General features: G+C 35.9%; 1 protein-coding gene across 2 annotated transcripts in view; it reads left to right on the forward strand.

The window, feature by feature from the left end:
- The window catches only part of NRPA1 (nuclear RNA polymerase A1), a 249,193-nt gene that overhangs the window by 198,435 nt on the left and 24,689 nt on the right, over positions 1 to 26,069 (forward strand). For both annotated transcript variants that reach the window (XM_089807317.1, XM_089807318.1), the window contains 2 exons: positions 16,746 to 16,944; positions 17,043 to 17,350. In XM_089807317.1, the coding sequence (XP_089663443.1) occupies positions 16,746 to 16,944; positions 17,043 to 17,350 (507 nt within the window). The remainder of the gene's footprint in view (positions 1 to 16,745; positions 16,945 to 17,042; positions 17,351 to 26,069) is intronic.

The following is a 26,069-nucleotide window of genomic DNA, read 5'->3' on the forward strand; positions in this document are numbered from 1 at the left end:
ACCCACCTCAGTATTATAGGCATGTATGGAGCGGTGCCGAAGAGCACATTTCACATTGAATCCAAAGAAATGTCGATATATGGTGCCTCAAGGAAAATTACTCGGACACATTGTGTGCAAAGATTGAAGATTGACCTAGATAAAATTAGAGTGATAATAGACATGGAAGACCTCGAAGATGTAATAAGGGTAATATCATTTCTTGACCATGTGGGTTAGTATCATCAGTTCATTAAGGGGTTTGCAGAAATGTCCTTGCCACTTAAAAGCTCACAAGGAAAGGGGAGCCATTCGTATGAGAGATGAAGCAAATCACTGCATTTAGGGAATTAAAAGCATGATTGGTGGGAGCACTAATCCTTGTCTACCTCAATTGGAGCAAGGAGTTCCATGTCCATGTGGATGGGTCCTACTTTGCCATTGGGGCCACTCTAGCACAAACAGGTATGGAAGGTATAGAGCATCCAATATATTTTCACCTTTTATGTGGGATTGTTAAACACTATTGTACTTGATCAACAAACCAATAATAGAAGGAAGAGTCAATAGATGGCTTCTCCTACTGCAATAATTCACATACAACATCATACCATGAAAGAGAAGAGCCATGTCATGGTAGACCATTTGTCAAGAATCAAATCTATGGAATTGGCGGATGGGGTGAACTAAGATTTTCTAGATAACCACCTCTTTCAAATCCGTAGTCCTACAAGCATGGTATGAGCACAATGGGAGAAATATGTCTTTGACGTCATTCCCACCCGACATGCCAACCAACAAGAGAAGGAAGTTTGCCCTAAAAAGAAAAACTTTCCAACTCATCTAAGAAATGCTCTATAAAATGGGACTAGACCATGTACTCTATAGAAGTAATGGAGGAGGAGATCCCTAACGTACTTCAAGAGTATTATGATAATAGATAGTTTCTATTATCTCTGTTTAGTATCCAATGATTATCTATTGTTATCTTCTGTAAATATTAAAATGTTTCTAAAATTTAGTTTTCTGTTTCTAGAATAGAATGTTTCTATTCTTTACAATTGTTTCTTAAAGAAACATCATTTGGTCTCTTGTATAAATTGATCTCATGATCACTGTTAATAACAAGCAAATATTTTCCAATTACTTAGTAATATGGCATTTTTTTGAAAATAATTATAATTTCTTGGTTGAAATTATCTACATGTGCATATTTGCTTTCAACTCTCTCTATAGTCTGACTAGGGTATCTATTCTGAGAGATCTGAATCCATTGACTTCTGGTTTGGTTTTGCAACCCATTTTTGTCCAGATCCGTCTATTTTTTCTTCACATTTCTGCCATTTTTTGTGGTTCTTTTTGCAGCAGGGCTGTTTTTGTTCGAAACCCTATTTTTTTGTAATGGATCAATTTTTTTTTTTACACATCCTTGGTGGGTTTTTTGAGATCTCAACTGGGTTTTATATTTTTTTTTGGGTGCCTCGATTTTTGAGCCAGCCGACCATAAAATCAATAACATTGTTTTCCGGTTTTTCAAGCTCTCTTCTAGGTCACCCTTCAAATTTTTTGGGTCTCTACTTTTTGAGGGTTGTATGTACTTGCATGTTGTTTGCATGTGCTTCTTTACCATTCAAAGTCTTGTGTTTTGCCTCCCATAAAAAATCAGGTGGGTTTTCATAATTTTTTTTCTCAAAAGAAAATAAAATTCTGATGAGTTTTCATTTTTCTTTCTTATGGGTTTCTATAAATTTTCCCTTAAAAATTTCTGATTTTGTAATTCACAAAGTTGTGTTGGATTCCTTTGTTGGGTTTGTAATTTTTTCCTCAAAAATTATCTGTTGGGTTTTATTGTTTTTCCTTCAAAAAATGAAACTTTGTATTGTCAGGTTTTGATTGATTTTTGACCTTAAAAATCATGGCTTTTTGCGGTTTGTTTTGGAGCATTATGCTCATCTGCAATGTTTTGGAGCATTATCTAAAGTACCATCAGCAGTCTTCTCAGCAGACATCCTCTACTCTAGATGTAGAAGGCTCCCAGAGGAAAAACATTCAATGGAACTATTGCCACAAGTTTGGGCACATGAAGGTTGAATGTCAGAAGTGCTTAGCTGCCCTATCTAGGTAATTTGGTTTGCAACCCACAGTGAATAGTGCGAAGCACCTTGAGCAGACAAATCCTGCCTTTTACGCTTTTTGATAGCTTCATGCTTTGTTTAGTATCTAAGGGTCATCTATTGTAATCTTCTGTAAATATTATAATGTTTCTAATAATTAGTTTTATGTTTGTAGAATAGAATATTTCTATTCTTTATGATTGTTTCTTAAAGAAACATCGCTCAATCTGTTGTATAAATTGATCTTTTGATCACTGTTAATAATAAGCAAATATTTTCCAAATATTTGTAATAGAGACTCCCACGAAGGCCTGGCAGGACACATGGGGCCTAATGCCAAAGCTTAGAAGGTTCTCTTGTAATGGATTGCGAGACATGCCAAAGAACATGTAAACCTCTTTAAAGAGATTTCATGCCCTTTGTTCCCTTCACAACCCCAAGAATTATTTGAAAGACGGGGAATAGATTTTGTGGGTCCCCTAAGAACGAGTACGGCGAGGCATGGCTGGTATATTGTGGTAACCATAGAATACCGCATCAAGTGGGGAAAGGCAAGGGCACTTTTTGAGGCACATCATTGAGTACCAACCAATTCTTGTATGAACAAATTCTCACCAGATTCAAGATCCTTATCTCAATCACTACTAACAAAGGCGTGCATTTGTAAACCAAGTGGTATGGGAAATGACCAATGAATTTTGCATATTCCATAGTTTGTCTAGCTTGTACTACCCACGTGCAAATAGGGAAAGCCAAAGCCACCAATAAAATACTTGTGTCAGTTCTCTATAGAACATGTGGAGTTGAGGAATGCGATTGGGAGGAAAGGCTACCTGCCGTACTGTGGGCATATCGAACCATGTACAAAGCAACAACAGGACATACACCTTTCCATATGATGTATAGCTTGGAGCCAATAGTACTTGCAGAATACATAGTACTAAGCCTAAAAGTGGCAGTGGAGAATAGATGGGGAGAGGAGGATAGTCTAAAGGAATGACTGAATAATTTGATAAAATTAGAAGAAAGACGAATGACAACTTAGTTGGCAATGAGAGTGGAACAACATTAGAGAAATTTCTGGCATGGTAAGCACCTTTGCAATATGAACTTCCGACCTGGTTGGTTAAAATATAACAACTGCAATGAAATTAAACTAGGGAAATTTAAAGTTCTTGGCTTGGGCACTATAAGATTAGGGAGGTAGGAAGCAATGGGGCAGTGAAACTAGCCACACTTGATGATAGACCCATCAAAGAACCAGTAAATGGATCCAAATTAAAGGTCCATCAAGAAGGGACAAGTCATAAAGTATGAATCAATATGCTGGGACACACTACTTGAGGCGATTGGACCATCTATCAAGACAAAGAACTAAAGGACGACCTAGTAATCACGAGAGAACCTTATAGACTTGATAATGACTGGGACAAACCTATGATGGATCCAGAAGAAAGGTTGGTTACAAATAGGGTAGAGGGAATAGCAATTCTAAGGATCTACAAGCATCTCATGAATTCCTTGTTTAGCTCCCCGACACTTTGGGTATAGATCAATGGTTACTGGAAGCTAAAATCCTCCCACGAAGGGAGGAGAGAAGGATTTCTACCATACGACATGGATGAAGAAGAAGAGAAGGAATAAAAGAAGAAACCACCATTGGAAAACTATGAACCCAATGAAGATACACAAAAAATTAACTTGGGGGAATATGGTGCTGCATTGGGACCTCCCATCAACGCTGTAGTTAAAACAAAAGACCTGTTCATTTGTGAAGGGGATGGCTATGTAAATGAAGTAATTGAAAATGCCAAAAAGAAGGAGAAGAAATACCCTATAAAAGATACCTAATGCATTATGGTGGGTGAATCCTAACTCAACAGAACCACCAACTATAAAATAGAGGAGGCCATATTGCATTAAAAGTATAGAGGAAGGTACATAGATGGTAGCTACAAAGGCGTGGGACCTCCCTTCGCGCATAAACTCTTTGACTTGGAGTATCTAGGAACATGTTGTGAAACAAATGTCATTAGACATATCCGGGTACTTGTATGTGGCAGTACACATCAGATGTGAAAGTCCAAGATAAAGAAGAAAGAGGCAGGAAATGAATGCACACACAATGTTAAATCTGTAACTTGTTAATCATTCTGATCTGATAACAGATCAATCAGATCTGATATTGCATGATAAGTAGAGGAACAAGTCTTTGCATTATTCCTTCTTCAAGATTGGCGTCTATCTTTAGAGAGGTTGTTTAGCATTAATCTAACCACATTTGTTTGTGTTTGTAATTAATATTAATTACCCTTAGAAAGTTGCCAACTTTTGGAAGTTAGGCAAAGTGATTTGTTGAAGAGACATGTCCTTTATAAGAACATGTTAGTTGACTCCTATACTTATAGAGGGTAAGGATGAAGTCTAAGTGCACACAAGATCAACACAAGTCTGCTCCTTACTCATTACTGTCCATATATGAATTGCAGAATTAAAAGACAAAATTCTGATTTACATTTCTAATTCAATTGAAGGCAATACTTTGAAGTTATTCTAAGCAATTCACAAGGAGAAGTAGAAGATCGAATCCAATCTATGTTTAGTCATAGAATTTGCAGAAACTTTACATGGTATCAGAGCTCTGGTAGTCGAACCTAGGCTCTGCAATATTCAGTTATCGGACTTCATATATATCTAGCTACTATCTCCTTTCTTCAATGGCATACACAATCAGACCCGAGGACAGATTTGATGGGAAATAACACTTTTGATGCCTGGAAATTCAGAATCATGATTCTTGAAGAGAGTGATGTAAAAGCATTTGTTGATAAAGCATCCAAACAACTGCCAGTTGAACCTCATAAATCCATTTGGAGCAAAGGAAATAGGAAAACAATTCAAATCATATTAGATGGAGTAAAAACTGATATCGTACCCATGCATACAAAACATCAAACTACATTTGATATGATGAATGCATTATGAAATACATATGGGGTCAGCAATGCAACTAGGGTTCTAGCACTGAAAAGGCAACTAAATCACATTCAGATAACGAAAGGAGAATCAATGAATTCTTACTTCCTAACGGTTTCAGGCATTAGAAATGAACTGTCAAGTATAGGAACCATTATTAGTGATACAAAATTAACACTAATGGCTATAGATGGATTACCAAATTCATTGGAGACTTTTGCACAAGAAATATGTGCCAGAGATAATCTTCCTTACTTCAATAGACTTAAGAGCGATTGTCTTCAAGAAGAATCTAAAAAACTAAAGAAAGGAGGGAAACTGAAAACAAAAGATGAAGAACTTCATGTTCTTAATACAAACTCATATAAGGGAAAAAGTAGCATTTCAAGAAGAAAAAGAGAAATCAAAAGAATGGGAAACCCAAGAAAGATCTATCTAAAATAAAGTGTTTCAAATGTGAAAAATTTGGACACTACAGATCTAATTGTCCTGAAAATTTTAAACAACAAGCAAACTTTACAAATGTTATTAGGGAAGAAGATACCTATGATCCTGAGAATCGTCTATTACTCCTCACTATCAAATGAAATTTCAAATAAAGCATGGGTAATTGATAGTGGATCTTCTAGACATATAACGGGATACAAAGAAACGCTAGACTCTCTATCAGAAAAAGTTAACGGGGAAGTTACCATTGGCAATAATTCAACACATTCCGTTGAAGGAACTGGAAATTGCACCTTGAAACTAAAATCAGGAAATACTCTTCTTCTCAAAGGTGTACTCTACGTAACAGGAATTAAAAGAAATCTAATCTCAATTACAATGCTTGGAGATGATGGGCATAATGTTGCATTCGTGGATGGCAAAGTATTAACTTGGGCAAAGAACTCCTCAATCAAGAAAGCGACTTTGATTGGTCAAAGAAAAGGATATTTGTATGAATTGAGTACAGAATCTAGTCGACCTATTCAAGCCTTAGTTCATGAAGCTGCAGACATAAATGAAATATGGCATAGAAGATTAGGGCATCTAAATTTCAAAACCTTATCAACTATGGAGAAGATGGTTAGTGGATTACCTAAACTAAATAAAGACCACTCAAGCATATGCAAAGGGTGCGCTCTGGGTAAGAACACCAAAAGTCCATTTCATGATAGCACTAGGAAAACAAATAATGTTTTGGAATTAATTCATTTAGATTTATGTGGGCCTATGTCTGTTCTTTCTCTTGGAGGATTCTAGTATTATATTTTGTTCATAGATGACTTTTCTAGGAAAACGTGGATCTACTTCTTAAAATGCAAAGAATCAGAAGAAATCCTAAAGAGATTTAAAGAATTTAAAACATTAACTGAAAACTTTTTAGGACACAAAATTAAAACCTGTAGAATTGATAACAGAGGGGAATATACCTCAGACTTGTTTAAAAGGTTTTGTAAAGAATCAGGGATTAAGAGGGAGTACATCGTTCCTTATAATCTAGAACAAAACGGGGTAGCAAAAAGAAAGAATAGAACAATTATAGAAGCTGCTAGAGCTATGATTTTCGATCAAAATCTAGAATATTACCTTTGGGCAGAAGCATTTTGTACTGCTATTTATATTCAAAAGAGAAGCCCACATTATTACCTTAGAGATAAAACTCCTAAAGAGGTATTTACTAAAGTCAAACCTAATGTAAGCCATCTTAGGATTTTTGGGTGCCTTGTATATATCCATGTTCCAAAAGAAGAGAGAACCAAGTTAGAACCCTCTAGAAGGAAAGGTATTTTTGTAGGGTATAGCGAAACATATAAGGCATATAGGATTTTCATAGATGGACTGGAAAAGTATTGCACTTAGTAGGGATGTGATTTTTGAAGAAGATCTTGCATTGAAAAGAGCCCTAAGTTCTAGTTTTGAAAAATAGTGAATCTAGGTCCTAGAGGGAGAACTTAGAAGAAATTGAAGATGAAATTCAAAATTGGAATCTTGAAGAAACTCAAAAAACAAAGAAAAGACCAATTTGGGCCATTAAAATAGTCGAGGTAGCTCAAGACTTTGTTGCACCTTTCGGAACAGTCAGAGAAAGCAAAAGACCTAAAAGATTCTCTAGTTATACAACAAACATGAGTGATTTATCCAAAACTGAACCAATCAATCCTTTTGATGCTATTAAACATACAGCTTGGAAAAAAGCTATGATAGAAGAATACCAATCTATTATGAAAAATGATGTTTGGGAAATTGTTCCAAGACCTAAAGGAAAATCTGTTGTTTCTTCCAAGTGGATATTTAAAATAAAGCATGTTGCTAACAATAGCATTGGAAAGTATAAAGCTAGATTTCGAGCTAGAGGATTTTCTCAGAAGGAAGGGATTGATTATGAAGAAACCTTTGCTCCTGTTGCTAGATATACCTTTGTAAGAGTAGTCTTAGCAATTGCAGCATCAAAGGGATGGAAAGTACATCAGATGGATGTAAAAACAACACTCCTAAATGAAAAGATTACAGAAGAAATATATCTGGAGCAACCTGAAGGATTTGAAACTCATGATCCTAACGCTTTTGGTTGCAGGCTCAAGAAAGCTCTCTATGGGTTTGAATAGGCTTCCAAGGCCTGGTATGAAAGAATTGATAAGTATCTCACTAGCTTAGGATTCTCCAAGAATGAAGCCAATCCAAATAGATACTATAAAAGAGATAATGATGATATGGTAATTCTGATACTGTATGTTGATGATTTACTAATAACAAGTCATGATCATCTCTTAGATCAGTGCAATAAAGATCTAACTAGAGAATTCGAGATGAAAGATTTGGGACTCCATTACTTCCTAGGACTGGAAGTACGATAGAAATTTTTTCAATATCATACTTAATCAAGGGAAGTATACATTAGACATTTTGAAGAGATTTGGAATGTGGAATCGCAAGCCTGTGTCTTCCATTGGGGAAGACACAGGCTTGCGATTCCACATTCCAAATCTACATAAACTTAAGGAAGCAGCAATATAATCACTTTCCATAGATTCTACTCTCTACAAACAGACGATTGGGTCCCTTAAGCACTTAGTAAATACAAGACCGAATTTTTGCTATGCTGTTAATGCCTTAAGTTAGTTTATGTGTGAACCAAAGGAGATTCACCTAGTTGTAGTTATACACATTATGAGATGCTTACAAGGCACTCTTAATTTTGGACTTAAATACGAGAAGGTTGGCTTAGACTTACATGGATTTACTAATTCGGATTGGGGTAGAAATGTTAAAGACAAAAAAAGTACTTCAAGATGCTATTTCAGTTTAGGATTAGCGATGATATCTTGGATAAGTAGAAAGCAGTCTTTAGTAGCCCAGAGCTCCACAGAAGCCGAACACATTGCAACAACGATGGCCTCTCGAGAAGCAGTCTGGCTAAGGAAGTTAGTTGTGGAATTATTTGGGCGAGCCATGAATTCTACGATTATTCATTGTGATAATCAGAGTTCCATCAAGCTTTCAGTGAATCCAATATTTCATGACAGGTCCAAGCATATTGAAATTCGTTACCATTATGTAAAATTAGAATACATTTGCACTGCAGATCAGATAGCAGACATACTCACCAAACCTCTATCTAGAGTGAAGATAGAACACTTTAGGAGTAGACTTGGTATGGTAGAGTTGTAATCCATTTGTACTCTTTAAATTATTAACAAAATAATTTTATTTTGTTAGGCTATTGATTATTATGGGCTCCACCATTTGTGTTCATTATTTAAGAGGTGACGATCTCTAAGATAATGAACACTTGTATAAAAGACATATGAGAGATGACGATCTCTGAAATAATGTGCTAAACAGTAGAGTTCTACTGTAAGATCAAGATGAGTTTAAGATCATATTGTGATGATGACATTGCTATGTCAATGAGTCACAATTTGGATAAAGGAAGAATTTAATTTTTCTCTAGTTTATCCTGTATTTTGGTAGATCTAAAACTCAAAATCATGTTGTGATATAGAAATACCAGTATCTATGAGTCACAACTTGGATAAATGAAGAAATTATATTACTCTTCAGATTTATCTTGTACATTGTATTCTTTGTAATACTATTATCACTAGTAGCAGTGATTTGTCATATTACAGGTTTAGTAATATGACATTGTATCATGTGTTCTATGATACCACATGCTAAGGAGATTCAGATAGATATAGAGTATCAATTCTTGCTTGTTCATCTTTATTGATGTTGCTAGATATGATATCTCTCAGTATGATTATCAAGTTAAGAGGGAGTGTTAAATCTGTAACTTGTTAATCATTTTGATCTGATAACAGATTGATCAGATCTGGTATAGCATGATAAGTAGAGGAACAATTCTTTGCATTATTCCTTCTTCAAGATCGGCGTCTATCTTTAGAGAGGTTGTTTAGTATTAATCTAACCACATTTGTTTGTGTTTGTAATTAATATTAATTACCCTTAGAAAGTCGCCGACTTCTAGAGGTTAGGCAAAGTGATTTGTTGAAGAGACATGTCGTTTATGTCCTTGGCTCCTATACTTATAGAGGGTAAGGATGAAGTCTAAGAGCACACAAGATCAACACAAGTCTGCTTCTTAGTCATTACTGCCCACATATGAATTGCAGAATTAAAAGACATAATTCTTATTTACATTTCTAATTCAATTGAAGGCAATACTTTGAAGTTATTCTCAGCAATTCACAAGAAGTAGAAGATCGGATCCATTCTATATTCAGTCATATCATTGGTAGAAACTTTACACACAAGAGGAAGGATGCCTAAGGAAAGAAAGGAAAGAAACACAAGGTGAAATTGCAAGACAAAAAGAGGTACAACACTTCAGCAACAAATTAGGAATTTCCTTAAGGAATATAATAAAAGGAAGATAAGGAAAGTGAAAGAAAAGAAATGATGGAGAAAACAAAAAAGCATGAGAAGTAGACCAACCCTAAATGGAACAGATAAATTCACCATCAAAAGGATGAAAAACAAATGACATTTCACACAAGGAAGAAAGAAGCATAAGCTTGGAAGAGGAATTACGCAGGAAGGAAAATTGGTTGAGAAAGGGGATTGGTCCATACGAGTATGGAGTCGTACGGCAAAGAAGTAGGTTATGCCAAGGAAGTGAGAAGCGACAATATACGCACTACACTATATGGTACTACATGTACATAAGTCTGTTGTAGGAAATAAGAGGTCATCTTGTACTTTGGCAAAAGAAGGGAAAACCACAACCATACAACCTACACATGAGACAGTATGGTGTATAATCGTACAAGGAAGGCACACATCCAAAGATATACATCTCGTGGGTTATGTGGCAATTAAATTCACTAAATTTAAAAATTGGTACAAAGGAGTAGTAAAGAGGATATATGACATGGTGAAAGGTAATTTTGGAAACCCTAGTAAGGGATCTTTTAAAGTGGGTTATAAAGACTCAAGAGTAGGTAAACAAGACAGTAATGGAAGGGAAATTGGCCACAACAAGCAAGAGCAATAAAAGAAAAGACAATAGAAGAGGTTTCGACATCTAACATTGGCTTTGATGGTGTTGCAAGCACAAAATGTAGGAACTAGTGGCAAGGAACAAATGACCAACATCCATTGATGTTAGCGTCGAGGAAAGTTAAGGTAGATAAAATTTTCATCAGCTTATTTGAGAGAATTCAAACATGTACTTCGAACTATGGTGCATGGGTATGATAAAAAATCCCACGAATCTACCATTTAGTATTTGCAGCAAATAGTGATGGTCTCATTTGCACCCAAGGATTTCACAGAGGTATTTGGGGGTACCAAATAGGGGGCATCGGGCAGCCAAACTCTCTAAAATGACTACAGAAAAAAAAACAATGCAGGCAGGACTTGACATAAAAAAAAATGGGAGGGCATCTAGAGAAACAACAGAGGAATAAAGAAAACTCTCATTGCTAATGCTGAGTGAAGGTGCATTGTGGACTTGATGAAAAGAAAACCAACAGGATGAAGCTGCACTTAAGATATTGCCATTTCCATAGGGAAATGACCTAAATTGTGGCACAATTTTTGTCAAATACAATAATTTTATTTTGCAGCTGAAGCACAAAACTTTCTATATGCCATACCATACGATAGCCCTATTTCTCCAAGCATTGCATATACAAGTAGTGCCTGAGCATTGGGGCACGTTTGTTCCAGTCAAAGGGGTGGAACCGTACAGACCAGTTGTGTTCTACTAGTTGCATTTAGATACTATGGAAGGTGGAGGAGGTTTAGGGCCACACAAGAAAAGGCTCAGATAGGATGTATTGACCACAACTCACAATACATAAGAAGAAGAGACTCGGGAATCCTCATTTGTAGAAGAATCGAGTTGGGATGAAGGAGAAGAATTCTGTACTAGCAGAATTACAAGAGGAAACTTTTGAGGACATTGAAGTAGTCAAGTGGTGGAAGGAGCACTTCTAGGCACTGAAGAGGAGAACCAAGCCACTGAAGAACATAGTGCTAGCTGTATGGAAAGTGGGCATATGGAGGGTTCTCATACAAATGCCGACCATATGGGTGAGACACACAGGGAGGAAGCAAATATTCTTATGAAAACCCAAACACATGCAAGCCCACGTACAGAAGTCGTTAATATGGGCGAGGAGACAAGGAAAGAAGATCATACGAAAAACAAAAGTAGCAAGGAACATAGTGTAGTACACAATTTGGTGGATTGAAAGAGGCATATACGATTGGTGTAAGCAACGTGGGGAGGCCAATCCTTCTAGATTGGAGAGCAAAAAGAATAGGCTTTGCAGCCTCTTACATTTCAACAATTGCCCACTTAGTCCTTGTGGAACAAATTCCAAATACCAAAGTAATGGATCTCAGGAATACAAAGGGTGTGACTGACACAATACACATCACCATGTCACAAGGTATTTGAGACTGCCCAAACAATTATGCTGGTAGTTGCACCTATTGGAGTACCTGTCACTCAAACAATTTTGGCACCTACACCACTACAGATCACTCCTCCAACACCTATGCCTTTAGTGGATACAAAAGGATGAAGGGACCAGTAGGACCTTGGTACTATTGATACAAAGGTGGATAACCTACTCGCTAAGTTTCAACTGGGAATAGAGGGTATACCCCCAAGATCCCCAACCCTAATGGGGAACCCTGTCTAAATGTGATGGGAAGAAGTGAGGAGATGGGCCTACAAATGGAATTTGTAGGAATGTAAGGTGAGAGTCAACACATGGGAGGAGTGGCTACACAACTGACACACTTTGAGGAATGCACTTAGTGGTTCTTGGCTGAATTGGATGCCATGACGTGAGCGACACATGAAATAAGGAGAGAAGCTAAGAGGGTTGACATGACAACAATAGTTTTTGCAGCAAAATCCCTCCCGCACTTTATCAAGGAAGGATGTCATACTGAGTTCAAAAAAAAAGTTTGCAGAGTACGGAAGGACTATTGAGAAGATGGAAGAGTCGACTTAGAATTGGCAAGGATCACAAATCATAGAAGAACATGTTCCTCTCATGACCATTCTATTTGAGATGGAGGGAAGTTTCAAATCCACCTTTACATAAAGTAACTTGAGAATCGGTGAAAAGAGAAGGTGATCGAATCGCTTTTAGAGAGTAAGTGGAAAAACTAGGGGACTTCGTTGGAACAAGAAAGGGTCATGCATATAGAGAAGTTGGCGGCAGCAGAAAAAGATAGGATGGACATGCTCAAACGTTTATAGGCAACACACAGTAAATAGCTCACGACATAAAGAGATGTAAAGCTTCTGAGGCACTAGCTGGCACGACTTATAGCATCCCCGACTCCACAAACTTCCTCTCACCCATCTCAATAGTCTACTATTTTGTTTTGGTCATCTGGAAGACAACTACTTTTGGGGGTGGGGGGATAATATAGGCTATAATTAAGTAAAGTACTTAGTGTAAATGTTAGAAAAACTTATGTACCAAGAGTCTTGACTGTTGGTTCTGGTAACCAACTGGAGCGGTATATGTAGGGGTCATTGGGATCTGGAATGGTATGGTATTGTGGAGAATATTGGCAATTTTGGTAATTTAATTTCTTGGTACAATCAATAAAATGATAATTTACCATCTTTATGTAATATGTATGTTTTGGTTACTGGAATAGAGGTTCCAAGTCTAACATATAATTACTTCCATACTTGGCAGGGTACTTTGCCATATTTGGCAGATAAAAAAACCAAAAGAGGCTGCCCTAGATATTAGGAGGGGCTATTAGGCCTAAAATCAAACATTGATTCCTCCTCGAACATACATAATGCTGTATGGCCCTTTTCAGTAATTGATATGGTAGCTTTCAAAGCTTGCCTTCTTTCTTAACAAATATGTTTGGTTATGGCTTCTCTTGTGAGCTAAATAAAGCACAATTGGGCATTCTCATCATCAAAATATGATATTTAAATCCCTTTAGCCTGCACAGAGAACACTCTTAATATTTGATTGCTTCACTGTCACATATTGCACAAATTAATTTATCCGTTGCCTCCAAACTATTGAAACCAATCTTCGCCATAGGAGTTTTTGTCCTAGGGCTGAAAGTTAAGCAACAACTCAACCTCCCCAAAAGAGTTTCACCAAAGATGAATAGCCAAGGTTGCACAGGGACGGGCTACATGTGTACTTCAAGTGCGGGTACAACTATTTCTCAAAATAGGGGACATGGGTACTTGGGTACGTCAATTTTTTTAATGTAATTTAATATTAATAGAAAATCTGAAAATGTAAGTCTTGACAAGGGGTTTCCAAATCAAGAGCAGTGATAAAGTTTGCAGATGTAATGTACTTGTTTTAGTTTCAGATTTGTAGTATCTTCATAATAATACTATATGCTAAATGTTTAGATGCATAACAAAGAAGCCATACTTTAAACATGGACAACAAGATTATATATTATATAACAATGACATATTGCAAATGGTAAACTTCTGACTGAAACAGTGATTAAGGTTATTGTTAATTAATGTTGTATCAAAGTTTCAAACTGATTGCATATTGTATTGATCCTAATGCAGATCGCATATATCCTAATAATGCCATTGATCACATCATAGTGCAGATCGTGTGTTATACACATTCTAGATCGCATATCATTATCAGTTCACTAGTGGCTGTTAAGAAACGACACCTTGGAGTAATGTACATGTCTCGACATCCCTCTAAGGATTGATGCACACACACACACACACATATACATACATACATACATACATATACATACATAAATATATACATACATATACATACATACATATATATACACATATATACATATATGTATATATGTATGTATACACACACACACACATGTGTATGTGTATATATATATATATATATATATATATATATATATATATATATCTATGTATATATATATACATATATGCATGTATGTCTATATATATATATATATATATATCAGATTTATACTCTGATAAATTCAGATCTGCAGATTAAATTTATGGATATCCCTGCAAGATGAGAAAGTATCCATCTACTATCTAATATAAAATTTTCAACAGTTTTAAAGTAAAATCAATAAAACAATTCCCAGGATTTTAAGCTCCATTGTACCTCTCAAGATGGCGGTTTCCTTTGTCCGAAAGGAGCAGTTCTCAGTTTTTTTCAAATTTGCAAGTTTGGAGCATGATTTCAGAGTTACCAGTCACATGACACTTGATCTTTAAATTCTCACACATACATTTTGAACTCCCTTTTATTGCTCAGTGCAAATGACATCAACTGTTTATTGTTAGCATGATTCAGCCATTTTCAGTGATAGAACAGTAAAGCTTTCAGTGGGAAAATATCAGTTTTAACTTATAGTGAATAAAGAGCTCCAGTTGGATCCTAAAATTACAAGTTTTTTAAGCTTTTGTGGGCAGCACATTTTCAGTGTTCAATAGGTGGAGAGGCATCTTTCTCTTTCAAATGTAGGACTGTTCCCAAACAGTTGAATTTCTTTCTAAACTAGTGTCCATTTTCTTAGATCAAGGATACCTATTTGTGATGAGGTAACGGCTGAGAAATTGAGCTTAAAATACACATTTGAAAAGGTAATACGCTGGCAGGAAGATTTAGTGGTCTTATAGAGGCAACCTTCTTTTTGATCCCCATACAAAGTAAGGTAATCAATGTTGTTTGTGCCAATAACTACAATATTGGGAGAAGGGAGATAGGCTCATCGAATGCACAACCTCTTTGCAAGCTCAGAGGTAGCAGCTTTTTTTCCCTGATTTTGTTACTGAAATTTTCTGTCTTTGAGCATTTTGTTGTTTTTAACTTTGTTTTTCCATGGTATACATAATTTGCAAATTGATAATTAATTACAAAAGCTATATTTTTTTTGTAATTTGTTCAACTCTAATGTAATGTGTTAAGGATCTATAATGCATATAATGAATGCTTTCTTATCGTTATCATGAGACTATTTGATTTTATTTGTTTTTCAATATCTCCCCCTTGCTGTGTCCTATATGAGTTAATGCCGCACTTAATGAATTCGCCTGTGTTTGTTTTACAGCTTACAAACTTTGAGTGTCAAAAATTAAAATCTCATTGTATGTTTGAATTTTCAGATTCAGAAGTCAAAATTAGGTTTCCAACAGTCAATAGCATCCTTTGAGTCCGAATTGACAAGTGTGATTGTTTTAATGTCAACTTGTTTATATGAAGTTAAAGTATATAACTGAAGTAAAGCTAACAAACACTGATTAGTTTTGGTTATAAAGGATCTGTAAACTTTTCAATGGTTTTTGACTCGCAAAGGACAGGTGTGATTGGTTAAGTTTCAACTTTTTTCTATAAACTATACTACTGAAGTAAATATATCAAAAACTGATTAGTTTTCATAAATGATCTTTGAAGTATATTTATATCCTTTATTTTCCATAAACTGCTGCCCTTTTTTGTTTTGAGGTCAAAGCAAAGTTCTGTAGGGATGTGTCCACACCTGTCAGCCCATGTATTAGTCCTTTTCCATTTCTCTTCCCATACTGTTCTGAATTTTTCCAGTGAAATACCATTTCTAGGATTTCGGGTTACTGCTAATTGTGCAATTTATGTTGCCATTTTTCTGTGTGTTCCAGAGGGGTACTTATGGACATATGGATTACCTTATCTTCTATTCTATGCTAGCAAGTTGCTTGTCCTATTTTTGCCATCACAATCCGGTTGTAATTTTAGTCTCATTTTCTTTGTGCTGTTTATGTGGATTGCAATGAATGTCTTTTCCTATTCATGGTTTTTTAGTACATTTTTCTTCAAGCCATACTCTTAGACCTCATATTTTTTTCAAGTATATAGCTCTAGAATTTTGGTTTATTTCATCTTATTATTGTCTTTTTCATCTTATTATTGTCTTTAATGAAGCATTGGGTACTAGAAGTGAGCAAAATGGATGATAAATGGAATATTCCAAATCAATTGAATTTTTTAATTTAATTTCTTGTTTATTGCGGACATGGCTTATAGTTGGAAAGTTGTAATGAACGGATAATTAATCATGAATATAGGTAATTGCAGTTTGCTTGGTTTCTTTGTCATAGTTGTCAGTTTACTTTGGTCTCTTCGCTTGGTTTTGTTAGGTCTTATCTTACAAATATAATAAATTTTAGTTAGAGAATTACTAATTAAGTGCATCTTACAGGCTTGTTGACACTGCTGTAAAAACATCTCGTAGTGGTTATTTGCAGCGGTGCCTTATAAAAAATCTTGAATGTTTGAAGGTGTACTATGATTACACTGTAAGAGATTCAGATGGTTCTATCATCCAGTTTTACTATGGAGAAGATGGGGTGGATGTTATGAAGACTAGCTGCTTGACTCAGTTTGATGTTCTTGCCGCTGTAAGCTCTAAAATTTATATCACCATTGTCTTAGTCTTTAAATTTGTTAGTTCTTTTTTATTTGGGAAATTTCTAATAGTGATCTTTATACATCTTAGAATCAAAAACTAGTCATACAGAGGCTTGGTGAGGACCAATTTGATGAATTAGTTCAACAGTCTTCAAACAAAGGGAAGTCTCTGGTTTCAGAGAGCCATGCAACTGAATTACCTGAAGCTCTGAAAAAAAAAGCACAAAGTTTTATCAGTAGTCTTTCAAAGGAGAAGAGGCAAACTCTTAACTTGGAGGATCGAAGGAATTTTCTGAATTTGATGAGGCTCAAGTATATCACAAGCCTTGCCCAACCAGGGGAACCTGTAGGTGTTATTGCTGGTCAGTCTATTGGGGAACCATCAACACAGATGACGTATGTATTCAGTAAATATTCTTGATTCTTTTATATGATTTTTAAATGTTTATTATATGGAACATTTTTAAACGATGACCTACATATGTTGATATGATCATATGACATTTGTTTATTTTATCTTCAATATATGTTGTATTTTAAGCACACTTTTTTTTTTCAAAACTCTGATTTCGTGTAGCATCCTATCTCTAACCATGGCAGTAATATAGCAATTTTACTGAGTAACCGCTAGAGTAAGATTCCTTTTTGGTCAGTAAAATGAAAGAACAAGATATTTATGATGTCCCCATCGAAAGTACATGTGAAATCCGACTAAGCAGAAGCTGGATTATGGCCAGACATACGGCAATTCATCTGCTACATCCAATATGTAGAATAGCATTTAATATTTTCAGTTATGGCAATGCTAATAAGGATGGGAGATAACAGTGATTATTGCTAATATAGTAAGTTTACGTTTCAGGTTCGCATCCAGTTTCAGGTGTGAGAACCTGGTTCATCGTTTGACAGAATTTTGAAATAAAGTTTTGGTTTGTTGTACAAAATCAATGTAAAATTAGGCATGTGTATGTATAAATATATATCAATGTGTTTATATATATATATATATATATATAAATTTTTTTTTATATATATGTATAAATATATATCAATGTGTTTATATATATATATATATATATATATGTATATGTATATGTATATGTATATGTATATGTATATGTATATGTATATGTATGCAGCCTAGAACATGATTCAAGATTAGAATGTCACATAGTATCATGTAATCAATAAAAACATGTTAAACTTGTTATGATAGCGTCATATACTTCAAGGACCAGACTAGGAGTACCCACAGGAGAACTGGACCAAAATCGGTGCAGGGTTCAAACCTGACCAATACCAGGTGCTATCCCTGGTATATATAATGCAATATTCCAATAACATAATATGGTTGACTCATCATGAAGAATTAGAAAAATCAACTAAAACTGACTTTGAATAGCCCACTTCCTTTTGATCGTTGGTGCTAGAACACAAAATTATAGGGGGGCAATCAGGAATGAAGAAATGTAAATTTAAATTAATAAATAAACATTGAAGGGCCGATCTATGAACCAAAGGCATGTGATTATGAAATTTGGTGACTCTTAAAGGATTTGGAGGTAAACATATTACATGAAGGGTTGTGTTTGAAAACAAGTGGAGATTTATTTCTATTCAATAGTATCTAAAATTGGATGGCTCTACGTCAGCATAAGTCAGATATCCAGTTTGCATGAGTGCATAGTTTAATATCAGGAATATCATCATATACTTAAACATAGGTATTGAGCCAAACATCTGAAACAGCGATAGAATGATGTCTGATCAGATCAATTAAGTGTTGTCAGTAAAGTTATAAATTAGCCGATGGGTAGATTAGCATGTTGTCAGTAATTGTTATGTAGCCGACGAGCCCCTTCGGGAAGGTATATGTACACCATCTGATATGGTTGTAATATTTCAAAGAAAAATTCCCAAATATTTCAAAGAAGATATGAGCAGCCGCATACATTCTCAGGTCAGCAACAATTTTCTTGCATATATACAACCAGTGATATCAGGAACAGCAAGACGGTACACACACACACTTCATATTAGAATAAATAAGAATTATGCTCACAATAAGTATAAATCAGAAACAGTGATCTTGTTTATACTTGTACAATATATCATATTCTCAATATTATTTGATAAAAATTACGAATCATAGTATCCACTATTCAGCGAATCAGAATATTGCATTTATATTAAGGAGATCTAGACCTAGCAGTTCATTTACATTGGCTTGATATACCAATATCCGTATATTCAATTCCACACATATCCAGGTCTGGTTTACACATCAGCAGCGCACTGCAATTATATTACATTCTATATTTATCTTCATATTTAGAATCATTTTATACATTAGTAGTAGTGCTTTCGCTATATAACAGTTTACAAGTTAGAACGATTGATAAAGGTTATCATTATTATACAAGTTTTGTCAATAATCTATGTCTTGCATATTAAAGAATTAAACCTTGTATTTGCAAAGGGCTTAATAGAAGAAGTCTCTTGCAATTGAAGCGATCAGTAAAGGTCCCAAAACCCTAAGAGATAAATTGAGGGGGCATCGCGAGTGGTATAAAGGAATTACATTTTTGTGGTTATTGCATTGCTCCTAAACTGGGACATTACAATGTTACGTGGGCCTATGAATTTGCTAGATTGTGTGGAAGCATTTTAGTTAAGAAGAGGGTGAGGACAATTCAAGGGGCGGTAAAAACTCAATGATAGATTAAATCCATCCATGGCAGAATATAGAAATACTGTAAATATTTTGGAGAACCTGTAGGGCTTCATTTAGCGGTATCAGAGCTAGCAAGGCTCTTTAGAGTGGTATCATAGCAGTTTCCTGCCATCCTGTTGGGGGTTGGAAAGTAAATTTCATAGAACTCTTATAGGAGATATTTGAGTGACGAGCTGATGCATGCCTTTCAGGATCTCATTGCAGAGCTCATGCATGCCTTTCAACAGTATAGTAATGCCTTTTAGGACTATAAAAAAAAAATATTAGGGCTTCTACGACATGCAAAAATATTGGGTCCTTTGTTTTCAAAGAAAAATGAAGCAAACACTTATTCAAATAAGAATAGAAGTTCTGATTTTAATGGCAAATTTCATAATGGTGAGCCTATGCATGAGATAACATGCCTTCCTTGTGTGAAAGATGGTTGCATGTAGTTTCCTAGTGTTGACAATCATGTCTTGGATGTTAGAAATGAGATATGTGATTCAAATGTGAGCCATGGTAAATCTGATTTTCCAAATCAGACTTGGGAAAATAAATCAGAAAACTTAGTGGTTTGTAAAATGTCCCAGGATTGGATTTTGGATGGACATACAACCTTCGCAGAAGTGACTGAAGATTCTTTTATATCAGCAATTTCTGCATTACTAGTTGAGCCATCTATTGAAGTGTTTATTAGTTAGTATGCATGTGGTTGTTGATGTGTGCACTGATGATATGACACATGTTGTTGGTTGTAAGGTGAGTGTTGTAGAGACACCATGTTATAATATAGATCAACATGATGAGGTTCACTTTGTGGACGATCCTTTGTTTGAGATGGATGCAACATTGTCTTATAACAATTTTCTTTTTGAGGCTAATGTAGATCACTCACCCATGTTGAGATGGGCACAATTTACACCATCTGGAGACATAGTTCAGTTTCCTATAGCAGCAGTTGATGATGTTCATATATCCACAAATTATGACAAGGATGTGGCTACATTCATTGCAGTTATAGGTGCAGATGATGCAATTGGGATGATTGCATCTGTTGAGAGCAGCAGAGAACCACAAGTTGCTTAAGGTTCTCCTATGGTTACATCCACTGCTGATGTTGATGATGATGAGCTAGTTGACATGGGTTACATTTAGGGCTATGACAATCAATGTTTGGCCAAGGTGGGAGCTTTTCATCGGGACTGTGTAGGGAATACTCATCGCTACTTCTCTTATCTAGACATATAGGTTTCGATGAGGCATCAATGTGGATCTGTTTCGAGGTTTTACCATCCTTTGTGAGATGAGTATTTGCCATCTGCAATAGATGGCATTAGCGGTTGCAAGATGGATTCCAAAACATCCTTGAAAACCAAGCAGTAGATGGAGATAGTAGTCATGTTACAGACACCTCCAGATGTTTTTATCTCCACAAGAGGGATGGCTGTGAGTTTAGTGTAATTTGGGGTCCTTCTAGTGCATTGGGGTTTCAGGAGGAGCTCCTAGAGGAGTTCTAGGATTTGTACATGGTGCTGATTACATATGGTTTTAGTTTGGATCCTCATGTCTGTAGTCTCTTTCAGGTGCATAGTTCAGTTGCACATGCATTAGATAGAGTGTATGGCAGCTCACTTTGCACATTTTGGGGAAGTAAGGTTTGTTTTCTTACAAAGTTGCTTCCCTTTGAGTTGTTTACTCTTGTGATATCTACAGTTAGATTGGTTCAGTTTGGTAGGTTTTGTCAGTTGTACTAGTGATGTTATAGGAGCTGGTTAGTGACCGTGGGGACATCATATATTCTTACCCTTGGGATGTAGGTGGATTGATGTGTTATTAGTTTTTGAGATTGATTTGGCACATACAATTTTAGGGAGGGCAGACTATAATGCCCCCTTTTTAGCTAGGTCAGAAGATGAGTTGTTAGCCTATTATTGTGTACCTCGTAGGCTTATTATTGTGGATAGAGGGACTTCTTAGGAATAGGCTCAGTTATGGGAGGGTCTTTGTCTTCTCCACAATTCAGTATGCTCTAGTTTGGACTTCGTTTGGGCTTAGCTTCATGTACTTAATGTTTATGGTAAGTTTGATGATGATTGAGTGGGACCCTTTCTATTTTTGGAAAGTGCATTTGGTCACGTGGGTAAATAATAAGTGACTCCTTTTCAGACAACATATTTAAATAATAAGTATTTTGAGAGTTATTATTATTTTAGTGGCCAAATTATTATATAAACATTAAATGAATTGTTATAATTTGACTTTATAATTTCATAATTTCACTTAAGTTGAGGGTTGAGTCATCATTGGAAGGGGCCATTTAATATCTTCAAAAACATTTAATAAAGTGCATCATAATGATAAGTATAACTTTATGGTGTAACTACATTTTGTTTAAAAGGGAGTTTTAAATGTTTTAAAAGTATACTTTATAATAAGTGATGAAGTACTATTTAAAAGGGAGATATAAGTGTTTAATTAAGTATACTTTATATTTTAATGCGTGCATTAAAAGGTGGGTTATAATAATTAAATGTTATATTTCAAATGCAACATAAGCATTATGAATTAGAATTTTTCTATTGAGACTACGCTTTGCAATTGAGGCACATTCTTTGAGGAGGCCCTTCTGGAGGTGGTAGGTCCTCATATTTATTTATGCTAGCCGGTTAGGCTATACTTGCATTTTATGGGCTCTAATGCCATCAAAAGTTATGGAATGAAGATTACAAAGGAGAAAACGATGTCGGTTAATTGTGGACAAGAGCTTCATACCAGTGAGATGAAAAGGAAATCGTTCAAAGAATTTGTGCAAAACAAGATTGCAATCCCTGATGGAGTAGGCTTCTACAAGCTACCGCAGGGAATACCATTCAACCAGGCCTGAACGAGAGTCGAGGTAAGATTTCTAATGCTAGATCTTTGGTTATCAGACCTAATATTTCCATGCAACTTGCCATTAATTCAGAGAAAAATAGACTTAGGGATGCAACGATTTTCTTGGTTGCTCAAGATATTAACAACCTCCCTTCTAGAAAGTTTATGAACTACTGGACTCAAAATTTCTAGGTAAAAAAATTTGGATTTCAGTTCTCATACTTTCGGCTCATTCAAAAAAGCTTATTTATTGTTTTCTTTTGCAATCCTAAACATTAAAAAGACGTGGTAGATGGACAATATTGGAAAATAGGGCATAGTGTGTTCAGAGCAATCTCTTGATGTAGTTCTTGACGAAGTTGTGGCCGTTTCATGCCCTAGGTGGATCTCGGTGGGGAATGTTCCACCTTTTCTTTGGAACCTTTTGCATCAAGCTCTAACCCTAATTGGCAATGTTATTCGAATTAACTAGTCTAACACCATTTTATCCCATCTAGATGCTCGTGTGCTCATAGCCATTAACCCCAGTATTGATATTTCAGAGACTCTAACCTTGGACATTGACAATCAACTCTTTTCTTGCCTAGTCACCTTGGTTGGAGGGTATAACGTATGTTTCTTATGCAAGGAGGGCCATAGAAGAAGAGATTGCCTTGTTATCAAACTTGAAACTACAATAGGAGACAATAAGAAGGGCACTTTCGAGGCCCAACCGGTGCCACAAATAAAGCTCTACCTCTCCTCCAATATGCAAATCCAGAATGAATTGGATGAACTAGAAGCGAAATTTGTGAACAACAGTAGCAAAGGATCTCCTATTTTTGATCCCCTGCCCCCAATCATTACAGGCCTCCCTGACAACGATTCCATAGATTTTGGATTGGGAAAGCCTCAGTCCAAGCCTAAACACATAACAACTAATGCCCAACAATTAGCCCTTGAAAAGATTAGGAGACTTGCCTCAGACAGGTTGAGGCCAAAATTTGTCATGTGCGATTTGCTCCAAAATCTGTCATCTGCTCCAAAATCAGGTGATGTAAATGCCTTGGGCAACACGAGGAACACAAAGAATTGTGTGTCCAACCACTTAGAGCCCAAGGACTACTTTTCAGGAGATGATGGGCTCCAAGATTTTGATGTTATAGTAATCCGTGCTAAGTTTGTAATTGATCCACTGAAGGAGAACCGAACTATGGATTGGAATATCTCTCCTACTGCTTCCTCCCCACCCATCCTTGATAATATCATCAACCGTTTTGCTAATGGTAGTAAAGAAGAAGGCCAACTGTTTGAATTCAAAGCACAATTAAAAAAAAGAGGCCTAGGAAGGAGAGTGTTACTCTGATATGTGTTGAAGACCTAGACAAAGGAGATAACACAGAAAAACCTTCTAGGAAGAGAGGAAGACCCAAGGGCTCCACCAATATGCCTAAGGAAAACAAAAAGCAAAAAACTCATCTCCCTAGTTCAAAGGCTTTAAAGCCTCAGAAGAGACCACTTTGAATGATAGTACTTAATGGAGTTACAAATTGCCTCTTGGAATGTGAGGGGTCTAGAATTCCCTGATAGGAAATACATTATCAAAAGATTCTTAAGAGCCAATAGAGGAATAGATATCCTACTAATTGAAGAGGTGAAGGCTATTGGGTTTGGGCTTGACATCGCCCTTAGATGCATCTAGAGCGTTGCCGATTCATTCTCCACCACCCACCCAAAAGGAAAAGGAGGAGCCTCCATCATGGTTGGCCCTAACTGGAACAAGAATATTATAGATTGGGGAACCTCGCCTTGCAACAGCGCAGTTTGGATTAAGCTTACTTGTAAGGACAAGGAATTTGGGGGTTGCAATGTATATGCCCCAAATGAATACAAAGAAAGGATTGACCTTTGGAATTGGTTAAGTGATCATCCAAAGGTTGCTTGGATTATGGGAGGTGACTTCAATATGGTGACAACACCCTGTGATAAAGTAGGGGGTAACAAATTTGCATGGAAAGGTAATGAAGACTTCTATTGGAACATAATGACTAATAAACTTAAAACTTTTTGTCCCCTCGGTGGAACTAAAAATGAGCATAAAGATATTTGGTTCGCATGGTCCAACTTTCAAAACAGAGCGAAAAGAATATTTTGTAGACTGGATAGGTTTTATGCAAATAAGGATCTTTTTAGATTTGAGTTGGGTTTACACAATGCTCCTATCATTGTCACCTTGTACTCTATGTTTGATCAACACCCAATACTTACCAAAATCTCTACGATAGGTGACCCTCCTAAGAGTTAGGGCAAGGGGGACAACTTCTACTTAAACATCTCTTTGTTAGAAGATGTAAGTGTGGGTCAACCAGTTAAAATAATTAATTGGTTCAATAATAAATTAGAGTCTAAAAGCAGTGCCATCCAAGCATGGAAATATATCACTTCATGGAAGGCTCTTTACCAAACAATTGGGAAGAAAAGAGCTATGGATAGGAAAAAATAAGAGCTTAGTCTATAGAATAAGCTTCTAGCATTGGAAAAAGTGGCTCAAAACTATGCAGAAGATGAGAATCTTGTTGAGGAAGCATATCTAACTAGAGATGCCTTGAGATGACACCAACGCCGAAAAATTCAAGGGGCTAGAATTAGAGCTAGGCTCAATTGAGTTAGCATGGGGATAGAGGGTCCAAATACTTCTTTAACATGCTAAAGGCAAAGGAAGCCAAAATTAGAGTGGACCAAATTCAAGACAATGGTAAGGATATCCATAATCAAGAAGGGGTATTAAAAGCTTTTGCCGACTATTATGGAAATCTTTATACTTAAGAGGACAAGGGTGGAACTATGGCTATTGCCAGAGATAGATTGGCTAGTTTCATCCCCAAAACATATACAATTGCTTGAATGACCAGTACTTTTGATATGAAGTTAAAAAATGGAAAGAAATTGCAAGAATGTATTTAAGACAAAAACATTCATTCAATCAAAACATTGTTGAATGTGGAGAAGAATCTCATTGGACATAGAAAGTTTTCCCAAAGCAGAAAATAATTGTGAATACATCCTTTTGGTACTCATATATAGACAAAACCACTAGCTGCTCATTGATTGTAAGCAGCCTTACCTTGTGTGGTTGAATGAAATTATTATGAACTTAGCTTCAATTCTTGCACATAGATATGTAGACATTGATGGTGTTGATGCAATGATAGTGATTTGAACGTCTTTTGAGCATACCTTTGAAGATTGCACTAGGTTGGTGGAGTTGATGAAAATACCATGTCCAATATACTTAAAGGAATATTCACAAGTTTATTCTATGGAAGCATAGAAGTAATCTAGATTCCTAAGATTAAGTCCATTTGCATTTCATTTCTTGAGTTGGAAATCAAATTATTTCCATTGCACATCGTGAAGCCATATCATTCATAATTGAAGTTGATGAATCTTGGTGAACTAGTGTAAGTATCCTCATGATACCAGCAAATCACATTATTGCCACTAAGTGAGTATCCATAGTTTAAAGGAACCTTGAAGTTGCCCTGA

The sequence above is a fragment of the Cupressus sempervirens genome, chromosome 10 (genome assembly GCF_028749045.1).
Source record: "Cupressus sempervirens isolate cs-2001-9-10 chromosome 10, ASM2874904v1, whole genome shotgun sequence".
NCBI lineage: Eukaryota > Viridiplantae > Streptophyta > Pinopsida > Cupressales > Cupressaceae > Cupressus > Cupressus sempervirens.